The 14,076-nt window shown below is 42.6% G+C and overlaps 2 protein-coding genes across 2 annotated transcripts; one reads left to right on the top strand and one right to left on the bottom strand.

Annotated features, from left to right (window-relative positions):
• The first annotated feature begins 588 nt into the window (after positions 1-588).
• On the top strand, positions 589-5,183 carry LOC115568658 (uncharacterized). Its single transcript, XM_030396160.1, has 7 exons — positions 589-759; positions 3,309-3,312; positions 3,467-3,790; positions 4,017-4,373; positions 4,454-4,579; positions 4,904-4,965; positions 5,058-5,183. Exons 1-7 carry the CDS (start codon positions 589-591, stop codon positions 5,181-5,183), a joined length of 1,170 nt encoding a protein of 389 aa, XP_030252020.1.
• Positions 5,184-8,633: 3,450 nt separating this feature from the next.
• LOC115568729 (uncharacterized) lies at positions 8,634-13,512 on the bottom strand. Its single transcript, XM_030396290.1, has 6 exons — positions 13,442-13,512; positions 12,949-13,287; positions 12,520-12,867; positions 10,218-10,334; positions 10,051-10,103; positions 8,634-8,974 (listed from the first exon to the last, which is right to left on the bottom strand). Exons 1-6 carry the CDS (start codon positions 13,482-13,484, stop codon positions 8,849-8,851), a joined length of 1,026 nt encoding a protein of 341 aa, XP_030252150.1. The 5' UTR covers positions 13,485-13,512; the 3' UTR covers positions 8,634-8,848.
• Positions 13,513-14,076: the final 564 nt, after the last annotated feature.

Here is a 14,076-nt window from a genome sequence, read left to right as displayed (position 1 = left end):
CTGCAGCGCCCCTTGTTTTCAATCTACCCATATTATCCCATGTGACCCTCATCCTCCATGACCTCCACTGGCTTCCTGTTGCAGCCATCATCCGATTCAAGACGATGGTGCTGGCCTTTAAGGCCTTCAGTGGAACTGCACCCATCTACCTCCAATCACTGGTCAGACCACACGCCCAAGCACAAGCACTTTGCTCTTCTACATCAGCTGGCCGGCTGATACTGTCATCGCTGAGAGCAAACAAACGTCGCTCAGCGAAGTCGCAACTCTTCTCTGTTCTAGTGCCTCAGTGGTAGAATGAACTCCTGACCAATGTCTGGACTGGGCTGTTACTCAATCATTATTCAACCACTTCTTCGCTGATGCCCCTTTCTGACTAAAGCGTCACTTGCCTGGAGACCCATTAATAGCAAAATTGAGATGCTGAGAGCCACTGGTAGTTGGAGTGCTGGTGAAAAAGCAAGCAAACGCCAAACCCAAAAAATCCACCACAGAATTCACCCACGTCCTTAGATTGGCCAGTCCACCAGAAGTGCTGGTGAAGAAAGTGCAGCTTCTACTGGGCTCTGGGGTGGCAGTTGAACCTGGATGAATGGCCCCACTGTAAAACTTGGTGCCGGACCTCCTCCGGCACGAATGGGCGATCGAATGGACCTGTACCAGGGTCAGGGTGACTGCGTTGGGCCTCTCGCACAATGGCCTAATCTCCCAGGTAGCAGGACCAATGATCCAGGGATATGGGCTCGGGACCAGCAGGAGGTGAGTCGAGAAGGGCATCTGATTTCCATTTCTGGAGTGTGAGCCAGTGTGTAATTAAAGTGGCTTAGGAATAGTGACCAGAACTTGGAAAAGCAGTGCCTTCAGCTTTTTGAAGGCTGCGTCGGCACCAGGATACCGGGATAAAGGTGAAGCAGTGGAAGTAAGTTGGGTGAGGTGAGCCGCGACTCAGCTGTAGTCACGGATGTATCATTGGTAGAAGTTGGCAAATCCTAGGAATCGTTGTAGCTGCTTCCTCATTGGAAGGTGTGGGTCATGCAATTTGCTGCAGGGTCTGGCTGAAGCCTCCCCTGAGCATAATAAAACCCAAAAAGCCGTCTTCAGCTGAGTGGAACTCACACTTCTCCAGTTTTGCATACAGTTTGTTGTCCAGAAGCACCAACCTCACCTACTCGATGTGTTTGCCTAGGCTCCTGGAGAATATCAATATATCGTCCAAGCAGACGAACACAAAATGGTTAAGCATTAGCGGAGAATGTCATTAGCTGTTTTTAGACAGAGCACCAAGCCGTCAATCTGCCCGTCCTTTTGGTGGCTCGGTCCGCGGTTTTAGACAGAGTGCGGCAAATTGGGGGTCTGTTGTGGTCCACCGATTTGCCGCCTCGGAGGGTACACTTATTGCCGCCTCGCCCGCTATCTAAAAACGAGGCGGAAATGTGCCGGCCTCTGCGTGAGGTGGGCGTAGGTGTTGATGACCCGCACTGTTGTGCGACACACAGCCGGGGAGTTTTAAAACCAAGAAACAGCTGATCACAGCCGTCAGTCGTTCATTTCACTCGCGGACATTAAGATGAACAACTGGACAGCCGCTGAGATCCAGGAGATGCTAGCATCTCCTCGGTCTCTGTAGCTGTTTGCTTGTGTTAGGTTGATGTTGTGTCGGAAAGCTAAGGACGGTCGCTACTTTCAAATTAAAAGCCCCCCGCTAAGAACTCAGTTCTAAACTCCAATTGGGTGCAATGTAAAGCTCTTATTTTAAAGACAAATTCTATGTCACTGTTCACAGCCCAACTTCGAGCTTCACGTCACGTCACATGTTCATGCCTACCTCAGAGGTGGCTTCTGGAAAAGGAGGAATATTACGCCTCCATTTTAGAAAGACAGGCCGGCACATTACCGCCCTTACCTTGGAGCAAATGTGCCGCCTTTTCTATCTAAAAAGGGCTATTGATAAGGGTTTGAAACACAGCTGGGGTGTTAGAGAGACCGAAAGGCATCACCTGGAATCCAGTTGTCCAAGGAGGATGTTGAACACCGTCTTCCACTCGTCGTACTATTCTATAGTCGAGAATTATTACGTGCCACTTGTTGTTTCCTCGTCTTGCATTAATCCTGCCTTCTCCGCTCGTCTCCACGGATCAAGAGACATCCTGATCAGCCAACTCCGCCAGCCATCCAGCCTCCAGCACCTCGGACACCACCTCCACCATGTAACCCCGGTACCTATCTCCTGTACTTTGTGTTTTGAAGTAATTGACAAATGTTAGCACGCTAACACACTTAACTAATATGAATCATATGGTTAACCCGCTAAACCTAATTTTGAGTATATTAGCATGCTAATATTAGCAGTAACCTCACTACTAGCCCTACTACCTGTGCCTGAGTCACATCAGATTTTCACCAGCAGTGGTGGTAGTTAAATGGTGTGCACATCATCAGTGAAGTGAGTTTGACAACAGGAACAATTGAACAGAGGTCAGCAAGCTGTTGCAGTCAGGTTACTTAACAGGACTGAAGATGAATCCACTTGTTAATTCCAAAAGTTAAAGAGAAATCTCTGCCATCCTCCTCTCCTGCCGTCACTAAACGGCTCTGGATCAGAGCAGAATCTGAAGTGACTCCAGGTGTTTAGTCGCCAGAGGATCTGGTTCTAATCCAAAACCTCTAGCCGGCCCTGCAATCAAAGCTTTGTGAACATCTGTTTATTTGTTTTGATAGAGAGCCTCCTAGCAGGCAGAAGTAACATATTGGAGATTTAAGTCATACAAGGAGTGGGATTTTGAAGTTCCACATGCAGTTTCTATGAATGGGGATGCAACGGAGGATGCAAATGAGAGAACTCAGAGTTATAAGATGTAATGTTTAATAATTGTCGTTTAACTTGGAAAAAAGCAATAGCAATAAACATGCCAAAGCAACAATATCCCCCATGTCAGTGCTGTTACTTAGTGCACCCCGTAGTATAATAGTATTTCTCAACACTAAATCCAGAAAGGAAAAAGCCAAAAGATTGAGTGGAGATGAACAAATGTTGAAGAAAAAACATGAATCTGTATGAATCAACTAGCTTAGCTAGATGTAAGTTAGTAAGTGAATTGGACAAGAGTGAGTGGTAATATGCTCCACATAGAGCAGGATTACACCCCAGTGGCAGGAAGTGCAGTATTTTAGCCAATCAGAAGCAGCTGATGGTCTGACCTATCAGGACCATGTCACCACCTTCACTCACAAAATAACCGAGAAGTCTCCAAACAAGAGATAAAGTGAAGATGATCGTGTTCAGTGTGACACTGCTTCTCCTCCATCAGGGATGTAAGTGATTTATAATATAATATTTTTTATTATTATTATTATTTTACTTTATTTGTAGGCAGTCAGTGTGTATGATTGCCATGTGTTCTATACATATTTACCACAGTAATTATCATTTACTGTTTAATAAATGATACATTTTTATTTCATCTAGATTCGCTGATTCCAGTCACCACAGTTCAACTCGGTGAGTCTGCAACCTTCACGTGTGTTTTGCCTGACGAGTTGAACCAAAGACAATTTCACTGGTACAAGCAGAGTGTCGGAGACAATCTGGAGCTAGTTGTGTCACATCGGAAAAAAACAAACCCTGTGTTCGGACCGGAGTATTCTGCCTCCAGGGTGGATCTAAAAGTTCATATGAGCATCAGCTATCTGACCATTTTTAAGACAACTGAAGAAGACGAGGGAATTTATCACTGTGCAGTCAAGGACTGGGCAAAGATCACTTGGAGTGGAACCTATTTGTCATTGAAAGGTAATTATGTGTTCTGTTTTTTTCAATATAAACATTCACTTTAACTTCTTAAAGCAACGCAGTGTTAATGTTTCCTAATAATATATTTTTCTTAAATAACCAAACATTGTTTAAAGGTATTTAGAGACAAATTAACTACTTCTGGAACACTCACTTATGATTTCTGTTCAGTAGAAATGATTATATATCCTGCTTACGCTATATTTTAACTTCTCAAAACACTCAGGAAACACTCAGAGGACATCGAACTACACTGTTGTTCAGCAGCCGACAGTCTCTGATCCAGTCCGTCCAGGAGACTTGAAGACTCTCCAGTGTTCAGTCCTCTCTGACTCTGAGACTAAAACATGTCCAGGAGATTACAGTGTGTTCTGGTTCAGAGTCGGATCAGATAAATCTCATCCGAACATCCTCTACACTGATGGAAACAGACGTGATGAATGTGAAGACAGATCTGACACTCAGAAAAGCTGCGTTCATCACTTCTCTAAGAAGGTCAGCTCCTCTGATGATGGAACTTACTACTGTGCTGTGGCCACATGTGGAGAGATACTGTTTGGAAATGGAGCTAAAGTGGAAATCGGTATGATTCTGAATTTAATACTGGTATTCATAACATTTTTATAACATCATGAGTGGTAAGTTTTTTTCTTTGTTGTCTAGAGCGAAGAATGAGTCCTGAATTAATTGCTCTGGTGATGGCAATAATCTGCTTGGTGATTTCTCTGATTGGAAATATTGTTTTCATCTGTCGCCGAACTTCAAGTTCAATATGTGAACAATGTAAAGGTGAGTGTTGTTGACTGAATCAAAACGATTATACTCGGTTGGTTTCTTACTTCACACAGGACTGGGTGAACTTTAACCTCATGTTCTTAACTCAATAGACATTAGTAGAAGTTGATTAATTAATGAATCAGTTTTAATTCACTTAATTTTGAGTCGTTGTATCCCTGATTGTTCACAGCACTGAACTTGTGCATTACACAATGTCAGTATTTGAGGGAAAAAAACAATAGTTATATATATGTTTATATATTTTTTTAATGAAAACGTGTTAATCAGGTCAAAGTGTCGAGTCAAAAGCATGATATTCCTGTTTTCATTCATCAGGAAGAGAAAGCGTCTCTTCACCAGCAGGACCCGACAGCTCGAGCCAGACAGCACATGATTTTGTAAGTGATGATACCAGTTTATTGATTAAAAATTCCCGGTAACACAGAACACAAAAGTGATTGTACCATGAGCTTTTTTATTTGCTGCACAGACTGATGGTGGACATGATCTGAACTACGCTGCGCTGGATTTCGCTGGAAGGAAAGCTACAAGGGGAAGAAAGAAGAAAGAGTTGAAGACTGAAGAAAGTGTGTATTCTCAGATTAAAGTGTGTTGAAACCTCTGGCTTCATTTCGTAGGAAAAAAATCTGTTATTAATTCCCCTGTAATCATGTGAGAGTGAGCATGCACACATAAAGCATCTTAATGCATATTCAATTGTTCATTTGTAGGTTGACCTTTTCAACATGTTGTGTTCACAGAAATATTAACCCTTTATCAGTGGTTTGTTGTTATTTGTTTGGTTGTTTGTTTGTACAGTAAAAGTGAAAAGCTTTTTACTTGTTATCTTATTCAAGTCTGTTTCATTTTATTTATTAAGTGCGACTGTACAACAGTCAAGATACAAATTCTTACAAATACATCTCTCTTGAACCGCTCAAATGTACCTTTGATGGCAAACTTGGTTCTGAACCTTAAAGTGATAGTTCAGGTCTTGTGATAATAATAATAATAATAATTCATTTCATTTATATAGCACTTACAGAGATTAAGACATGAAAAGATAATAAAAAAACACAAAAAGGGCAACGATAGTCAGGGGGGACAAGCGGGAGACAGCACAACGGAGAACAGAAGCTATGGTGGAGTGTGGAATAGATGACACTGTTACAGACATACAGACAAAACAGGTACAGCAGCAGTTTAAAGGTGGCAGGGATGGATTGAAGAGCGGTGGGGGGCTGATGGGTGAGGAGAGTAGAAGGAGAGTGTAGAGGGGCAGGTCAAGGGGAGAGGGCAGGGATGAAGGTGGTTATGGGTAGGGGAGGTCATAGGCTTGAGAAAAGAGGTAGGTTTTTAGACGGGATTTGAATGTGGAAAGTGAGGGAGAGTCGCGGACTGGTTGGGGGAGAGAGTTCCAGAGTCGGGGTGCTGTTCTGGAGAAGGCTCTGTCTCCGAAGGTTTTGAGTCCGGATGGTGGTACGGTCAGAGTGAGAGTGGAGGAGGATCGGAGGGCTCGGGAGGGGCGATGGGGGATAAGGAGGTCAGACAGGTAGGGTGGGGCCAGGTGATGGAGAGCCTTGAAGGTCAGGAGGAGTATTTTGAAATCGATGTGTTGTTTGATGAGGAGCCAGTGGAGAGTGTAGAGAACGGGGGTGATGTGTTCACGGGACCGGGTGTGAGTAAGGAGGCGAGCAGCAGAGTTTTGGACCATTTGGAGTCTATGGAGGGAATGAGAGGTGATGCCAGTGAGGAGGGTTAGGGAGTTGTAGTAGTCAAGATGTGAGGAGATGAAGGCGTGGATAAGGGATTCAGCAGCAGGGGGGGAGAGGCAGTGTCTGATTTTGGCGATGCGGCGGAGGTGGAAGTAGGAGGTCTTGACAATGGAGCTGGCATGGGGATCAAAGGAGAGGGTGGGGTCCAGGATAACGCCAAGGTTGCGTCCCAGTGGGGAGGGAGAGATGGTCGAGCTGTCAATGGTGAGTGAGATGGGTCCAGTTTTGTTGAGAGTGGATTTGGTGCCAATGAGGAGGAGCTCTGTTTTGTCACTGTTGAGTTTGAGGAAGTTCTCTGACAGCCATGTTTTTATTGTAGAGATGCAGGTTTCGATGTGGTTGATGGGAGGATTTTGGGTGGGTTTGGTGCTGATGTAGATCTGGGTGTCATCGGCGTAACAGTGGAAGTCCAGGTTGAGTTTGCGGATGATGTGACCAAGGGGGAATAGATGATGTTGGGTTGTATGAGATACTTATCCCTGAGTGAGTTTGTTCCTTGCAGTAGAGGAGCAGCGCTGTTGAGTGGATGTAGTGCCAAAGGAAAACGCTGTTTAACGACCATATAAAGCGCCAAAAATGCCATCAGTCATCTACTGCAGCTAACACTGACTTTGGGTAAGAACCTCATACAACCCCACACCAAAATACCAGAACTATCCCTTTAAAGCTGAAGTTTGAATGTGTTGGATATACTCGTATTTCGAACCAGATGAAGATCGATACTACTCTCATATATAAGAATTCAATATAAGGCTACAACCAAAACATAGTTAGCTTAGCATCAAGAAAAAGCCAACCTTTGTCTTTCCAAAGGTACCAAAAACCACCAACTTGGTATATATATTAAATACAAATGACAGATTGTGTTTTTGGGGGGTAATGCCCCAGATTATTTCTTGGTTTCTCCACTGGCTGTCCGGCCACCTCACAGTAATGATACTTTAGATGAGATTTGTCAACCCTGTCTTTAAGATATGAGTGTGTGCTGCCTTTATACCTTTGAGTATTCAGCAGTAACATTTAATTTAAGGGGGGATCACTCGTTCAGGCCAGTGTTGTGGGTGGTATAATATCCGACTTTGAACCCTTCTGCAATACATTCATGTTTTTGCAGTAGTACCACAGGCAGCACTAGTGACCAGAGCAACTGCTGTTTAAAGTTCAAACACAAAGAGAAAAAAAAAGACTCATTGAAAGGCATGTAAGGTGAAGTGTGTCAAAGTGAACAAAGACCAGAATGAGACCGATGTGACAGGAAGTGCACTTTTGAATCTATTTTGCGACAGCCAATCAGATGCATTTGACGGTCAGACCTTTCACAACCATCTCACATCCTTCACTCACTCAATAACCAGCAAGTTTCTCAGCAGACAATGTGAAGATGATTCTCTTCATCGAGGATGTAAGTGATACTTTATTCATCTTTTTTTCGAATTTGCATCACAGTTTTTCCACATTATGCAGTAACTACTATTTCAAGCATTGTATGTTTGATTTGATTTATATACGCAGCTTCCAGTGACCACAGCTAGACTCTGTGATCCTGCGACACTCAGCAGAGTATGCACCAGGGTTTTCTTAATCATGATCCGTGGTTAATAACGATTTCAATTTGAACCTGATGATTTGGAGGACAATTGAAGAAGATGATGGAATGTATCATTCTCCATTAACAGAGTGGATTAATGCTGAATGGAGTGACACATATTTGTGATTAAAGAGGTAATCATGTGAATGTGAATCAGTGCATTTGGGATACACTGCGATACTTAATGTTGGCCTGGATACTTTTCCATCCACCTCGGCTCAACAAGCGCTCAGAGTTTGTTCAGATGGTGTTGAGTTTGAAAGACAGACTAGAAAATAAATATATTTTGGAAAAGAAACCACCTTTATATTCTCACTAGCTGTCACACTTCATCAAAAAAAGGATTCAAACAAGACTCAGAGGCAGGCAGGTTGACCCACATTATTGAACTTTAATATGTAAGTTAAATAACAGAATACAAAATACAAGCAACAAAAAAAGCTGGTGACGTAAAGGAAATCATAAAGCGATGGGGAACAAATCGGGAACACAAGAGGAACCGGGAACAGACCCAGGATGAAAACAGAGGAACCGATGAAGAGTAAAAAGCCACATTTGGTGAACAGATGAAACATTGTTGTACACAGAAAAAGGGTCAAAGCAGGCAAAGACAGGAAGTGGAACGGTTTTTACACCACATGTCCTTATCAAACAAAATAAATGAGTGGATATTCACAACCTCCCAGTAGCACAGGACAGTGTTGAAGAGAGAACAGAGAAAAATGGTATTTTCTCTTTAACGGGCGTCAACACTTCTCTTACAGTCATAGTTATTTAATTATCTGACAAAATAATAATAGAATAAAATAAAAACAGGAATAAATATGGAACATGGTACATCAGAATCAGAATATTACTTTAGAAAACATCTGTCATGTCATTTTTAATCACCTGATCATTAGTTGACATGTTGATTCTTCACTGACAGTCGCTCATACCAGCGTACACGCAGTCCATTGACGAGTCCCTGGTGTTCATCCATCTCTCTCTCTTTCTTGACGGGAAATCCAGCGCTACATAGTTCAGTGCCACCGCTTCACCATCCTGGAAATGATATATTAGAGTTGTAATGCCACACCCGATTAATGCTGGATTGTGTTGCTATTAAACATGTAAAAGCTTTGTGGTCGAATGTACATTAAAGGATCCAAACACCAGAGTGTTAAATCATTTCAGCTCACCATTACGCAGACCATGGAAGGAAACGTTTCTCCTGAACTTAACTTGTCCCTAAACCGAGCCAAGCTGTTAGTAACCACGACCATGGATGTCCACTCACCTTCAGAAAGCATTTCTTTTAACCCAAACCATGATGTTTTTTCTAACCCTTGGTTTTTCAGTATAAACTGTATAAGATTTAGTTTTGTTTTTAGTCAGATAACCTGACGAAGGTCTGAGTATGGAAACGTTGTCATTACACTAAATTGCAAGTGAGGTGGACGGTGAGCGGGAGTCTTTTTCCTGAAGTCTCTTTGTGGTGGGCGTGTCATTTAAACTGGGGAGGAACTGTCGGATGGAGGTGTGATTGGTTCCTAGCCCTAAATTTTATCCCACTCAGCTCACTGGTCATTTATTTGTTCCTTACCTTCTGCACTACCAGCTTATCTCTCACCAGCAGCGCTCCCATCAAGCTCCTGATATGGAATTTACCACCTGTCATACAAGATGAATGGTTGATGCCCAGCTCGCCTTCGTCTCTGTGATTTTTATCCTGATCATTAGAATTCATTTTGCTATCCATGGACAACCCAGTCACTAGAATAAAGTGCATCATGCCCATCGTATTGACATTTCTACAATGTGCGCCACTTCATGTTCACATTACAGCGTTTCAACACCTGTCAGCGTGAAACCACTGGATATGTTTGACGAGACATTGGGACATTTTCCAGCCAACCAGGTGAGCCAAAACATTTTCTTTTTCTGACCCTAACCGAGTTGGTTTTGTGCCTAAACCATAAGCGGACCATAAGCACAGCTTTGTCACAACATAATATTTAAAATGAACATAAAAAAGAGGTAAAGGTTTGCAGAAAGGTACACGGCCAACATTTATTCTGGTGATTGGGTGGTTATGACATGAAGCTGATGTGGAATAATTATATTCAAATTACATTTACCACATTGTTTGGATGATCCTGAGGTGTTCGGTCACGTTCAGCACGATTGGAAGCTGAAATGAAATTCATGAAAGAAATTAATGGCAATAAAGTTAAAAAATATCGGTGTTGGTACCTGACTCGGTTAAGACATTAAACTATACACACACATGTGATGATGAACGTACCTTTACAGCGTTTACAAACTGGTTTATGACTTCTGGAGATAATTACAACAACAGCCACAATCACACAGCAGGCCGACAGTGTCCCGAGTGCAATGACAAGTGGGCAAACGTCTTGTCCTGGAACAAAAAAGAAAAATCCCAAGGAGACACTTCAATGAAATTCAGTCACGACACCGACTCTCAGGTTGAGAACCAATGTTGGGTGGAACGTCTCAACAACTATCGGATGGTTTCCTACTAAATTTGGTGCAGACATACACAGATATTCATGCTACCTTCAGAATGAGTGTATTATCTTTGGAGATCCATTAAAGTTATATGTAACACCTTATGACATTCCCGTTACCCTCAGCTAAACATGGTAAACGTTGTACCTGATAAACATCTGCATGTTAGCATCGTGAGCATGTAACAATGCTACATTTAGGCACAGGCTGATATCGCCACATTGTTCCTGGAACAATCAAATTAATGTTTTTCCAGGACCTTCACTAGCCCTTTTTAGATAGAAAAGGCGGCACATTTGCTCCAAGGTAAGGACGGCAATGTGCCGGCCTGTCTTTCTAAAACCGAGGCGTAATATTCCTCCTTTTCCAAAAGCCGCCTCTGAGGTAGGCGTAAACATGTGACGTGACGTGAAGCTCGAAGTTGGGCTGTGAACAGTGACATAGAATTTGTCTTCAAAATAAGAGCTTTACATTGCACCCCATTGGAGTTTAGAACTGGGTTCTTAGCGGGGGCTTTTAATTTGAAAGTAGCGACCGTCCTTAGCCTGCCGCTACAACAACAAGCTAACACGACCAAACAGCTACAAAGACCGAGGAGACGCTAGCATCTCCTGGATCTCAGCGGCTGTCCAGTTGCTCATCCTAATGTCCGCAGATGAAATGATGGACTGACTGCTGTGATCAGCTGTTTCCTGGTTTTAAAACTCCCCGGCTGTGGGTCGCACAACAGTGCAGGTCATCGACACCTCCGCCCACCTCATGCAGGGGCCAGCACATTGCCGCCTCGTTTTTAGATAGCAGGCGAGGCGGAAATAAGTGTACCCTCCGAGGCGGCAAATCAGTGGACCAAAACAGGCCCCCAATTTGCCGCCCTCTGTCTAAAACCGCGGACCAAGCCGCCAAAAGGACGGGCAAATTGGTGGCTTGGTGCTCCTAACCCTAACCCTGACAAAAAATGTTTTTGTAATGTCGCTGCTTTGCTGCCGAAAGATCGGAACAACACACATGGGAGAAGTTATCTTTTCTAACACATGTTTAACATTGTAGAATCTGTTTTGACCCAAGCACCGTTTGCCTAAACCCAACCAAGTATTTTTGTTTTCTAAACCCGACCAAGTACTTTTGTTCCCTGAACTTGAACAAGTCTTTTTAGACCTTAGAGTATTTTTGTTCCCTAAACCTAACCAAGTATTTTGTTCAACTCAGCGATATCAGACACACCGTACATTTAGCTTGTGCTTTTTTACGTTTACATTTTAGGTCATTTAACCTCAGTATCAGTATCTTGCCCAAGGACACTTCAACATGCAGACCAGGGGAATTGAACAGGACGCTGGCTCTACTCATGAGCCACAGCCTGCATGAAAGTATCCCTGGACAGCCTGACTGAGCTGCTAGCACGACTGTAGACGTGCAGTTTTTCTGTTTAATTTTAGGTTTGTTTCCTAAGAAGACAATTCATGTATCTAATTTTAAAGGAAATGACATCCACCACAAGTGCGAACTCAGAACAGTACAACCTCGATCAGATTTTACTCAGATTGTGTCACAAACTTCCTGCTCAGGTCTTTTTTTTTCTTAGACTGTTGTTTGCTGCATTTTTCTACCAGGTTACATTGCATTTTAAGTGCTCCTCGTATCAATACACTGTCACATCAAGAGAATGATCACAAAAACTGCACAAGAGAGCACAAACGGCAGACAGGAAGGGGCCTCGATGGGACAGAGAGCACCGCAGGAAATGGAGAGAAAACACCCAGACACAAGCAAACAAGAAGAACAAAGAGAGGAAGAGCAGCAGACGCAGCTGAACCTTAACCATGAAAGGACCGTCACACAGGTGCACTGCATAAGTGCTACACTACATGTCCACCTCATGCTGCATCAACATTGTGCAGATTAATTAATTGAGGTGCTGTGATTTCTGAGAGTTGATTTGAATGACTTTGAGAGGCCTGAAGAGATAAAACTACCCAGTATTGATTTTACAAGAAAAACAGGCAAGATACATTTTAATCCTTTGAAAGCATCAGAATTACACTAAATAAAGAGGGAAAATAAGATTTTAAACTTACTTATCTCCACTTTGGTTCCTTCACCAAACAGGATCTCTCCACATGTGACCACAGCACAGTAGTAGGTCCCATTATCAGCGCTGCTCTCAATAGTTTTGGACAGTCTGTAGACGCAGCTCCTGTCCTCTCGGTCACAGCTGCTGTTTCTTTGAGGGTAAATGATGTTTGGATGAGATCCTCCTGATCCCGCTCTGAACCAGTACACACTGTGTTCACCTGGACACTGGACGCTGTTCTCTTTCTTCTTGGAGAGAAGTGAACACTGGAGATTAAGCAAGGCGCCCGGCTCGACCAACGCTGTCACCGGACTTTGTTGCACAGAGATAGATTTCTGATTGTTTTTAGGGTCTGCGTGATTCACAAAAAGCCAGGAATTAATTAATGGACTGTTTAGATGTTGAACAAAGACAATAAAATGAGCATACTTACCATTCACAGCCAGAACTGTGCCATTTGTGAATCTCATTACGTAGGCTGCTCCTGACTGACAGAAGTATGTTGCTTCATCTTCTTTGGTCACATTTGTGATGTGAAGAAAATACAGAGAATCATCTTTGGTGATTGTGAATCTTGAGTTCACAAATTGTCCTTGAGGTAATATTTTGTATGAACTTCCTGCTGCAACAGTTTGGACCATAAATCCAAACTTCATTTTATACCAATAAAACAGTGAAGATTCACTCCCAGTAACTGGACATGTGAGAGTCAGATTATCACCGAGTTCAGCCACAGTCAGAGGGATCTGAGGAGGAACATCTATGTTGTGAGCTACAGAGAAAAAGAAAGACAATATCAGAATTAAACAAGACGAAAATAACAAAAATACAAAATACTCATCTAAAATGTTACATGGCCTTATATGTTTTAGTTATCCTCTGATACAAACTATCATGTTACAGTAGTCAGGTAGTTACACACTTACACAGAGAACAGAGCAGAATCAAAGCAGCCAGTCGTCCGATCATTGTGGTGCAGCCACCTTCTCTTGCACAACTGATGTCTTCCCACTTGAATGGAAGATTTTGTCACAAGGTGATAAAGGTTTACAAAGGGGAAAATCATACTGATTGGCTGCAACACGAGAAATGCACTTCCTGTGAAATTCTGCATACCAGTGACCCATTTTGAGTAAATCGAAGCTGTGCAGTTTTTCATCAGTAGATTCTGAAGTTAGATTCTAACCAATCAAATACTAAAATATGTATTTGATGATATAAAAGTTTACTGTTTTCAATCATACATAATTACACTGCACACACAGTGATGGCTTGAACTCATTGTAGATTTAACTCAACGTAATCAACAGCAGAAATGAGATTTAACGTAGAGTTCTTTTCTGCATGTGTCATCGTTCATTATTGATGGATCACGATTGCTTATTAATGCAAAGTAATCGAGTAGTATCAAAGCAAAGGCAGCAAAGTGTGACTGTAATGAATTAAAGATTCAGGAGGTTTCAAATACTCTAGTATAATGTTTCCACTTGAGTGTCAAATTAACAGTAATGTGGAGGGCACTGGCACTCCGCGCAAGTGTTGCAGTTTTGTTTTGAGTTGG

Source organism: Sparus aurata, chromosome 18 (genome assembly GCF_900880675.1).
Source record: "Sparus aurata chromosome 18, fSpaAur1.1, whole genome shotgun sequence".
Classification (NCBI taxonomy): domain Eukaryota; kingdom Metazoa; phylum Chordata; class Actinopteri; order Spariformes; family Sparidae; genus Sparus; species Sparus aurata.
Note: the sequence above shows the minus strand (reverse complement) of the source record. Positions and strands in the feature narration are given on the sequence as shown.

Bases quoted from the DNA above. Each gene is read 5' to 3' on its own strand.
- LOC115568658 (XM_030396160.1), top strand. From the start codon at position 589: ATGAATGGCCCCACTGTAAAACTTGGTGCCGGACCTCCTCCGGCACGA. The intron at 3,791-4,016 runs GTAATTATGTGT...CAAAACACTCAG, and splicing joins AACCTATTTGTCATTGAAAG to GAAACACTCAGAGGACATCG. The intron at 4,374-4,453 runs GTATGATTCTGA...TTTGTTGTCTAG, and splicing joins TGGAGCTAAAGTGGAAATCG to AGCGAAGAATGAGTCCTGAA.
- LOC115568729 (XM_030396290.1), bottom strand. From the start codon at position 13,484: ATGATCGGACGACTGGCTGCTTTGATTCTGCTCTGTTCTCTGT. The intron at 13,288-13,441 runs GTAAGTGTGTAA...TTTTCTCTGTAG, and splicing joins GATTCTGCTCTGTTCTCTGT to CTCACAACATAGATGTTCCT. The intron at 8,975-10,050 runs GTAAATGTAATT...TATCATTTCCAG, and splicing joins AGGATCATCCAAACAATGTG to GATGGTGAAGCGGTGGCACT.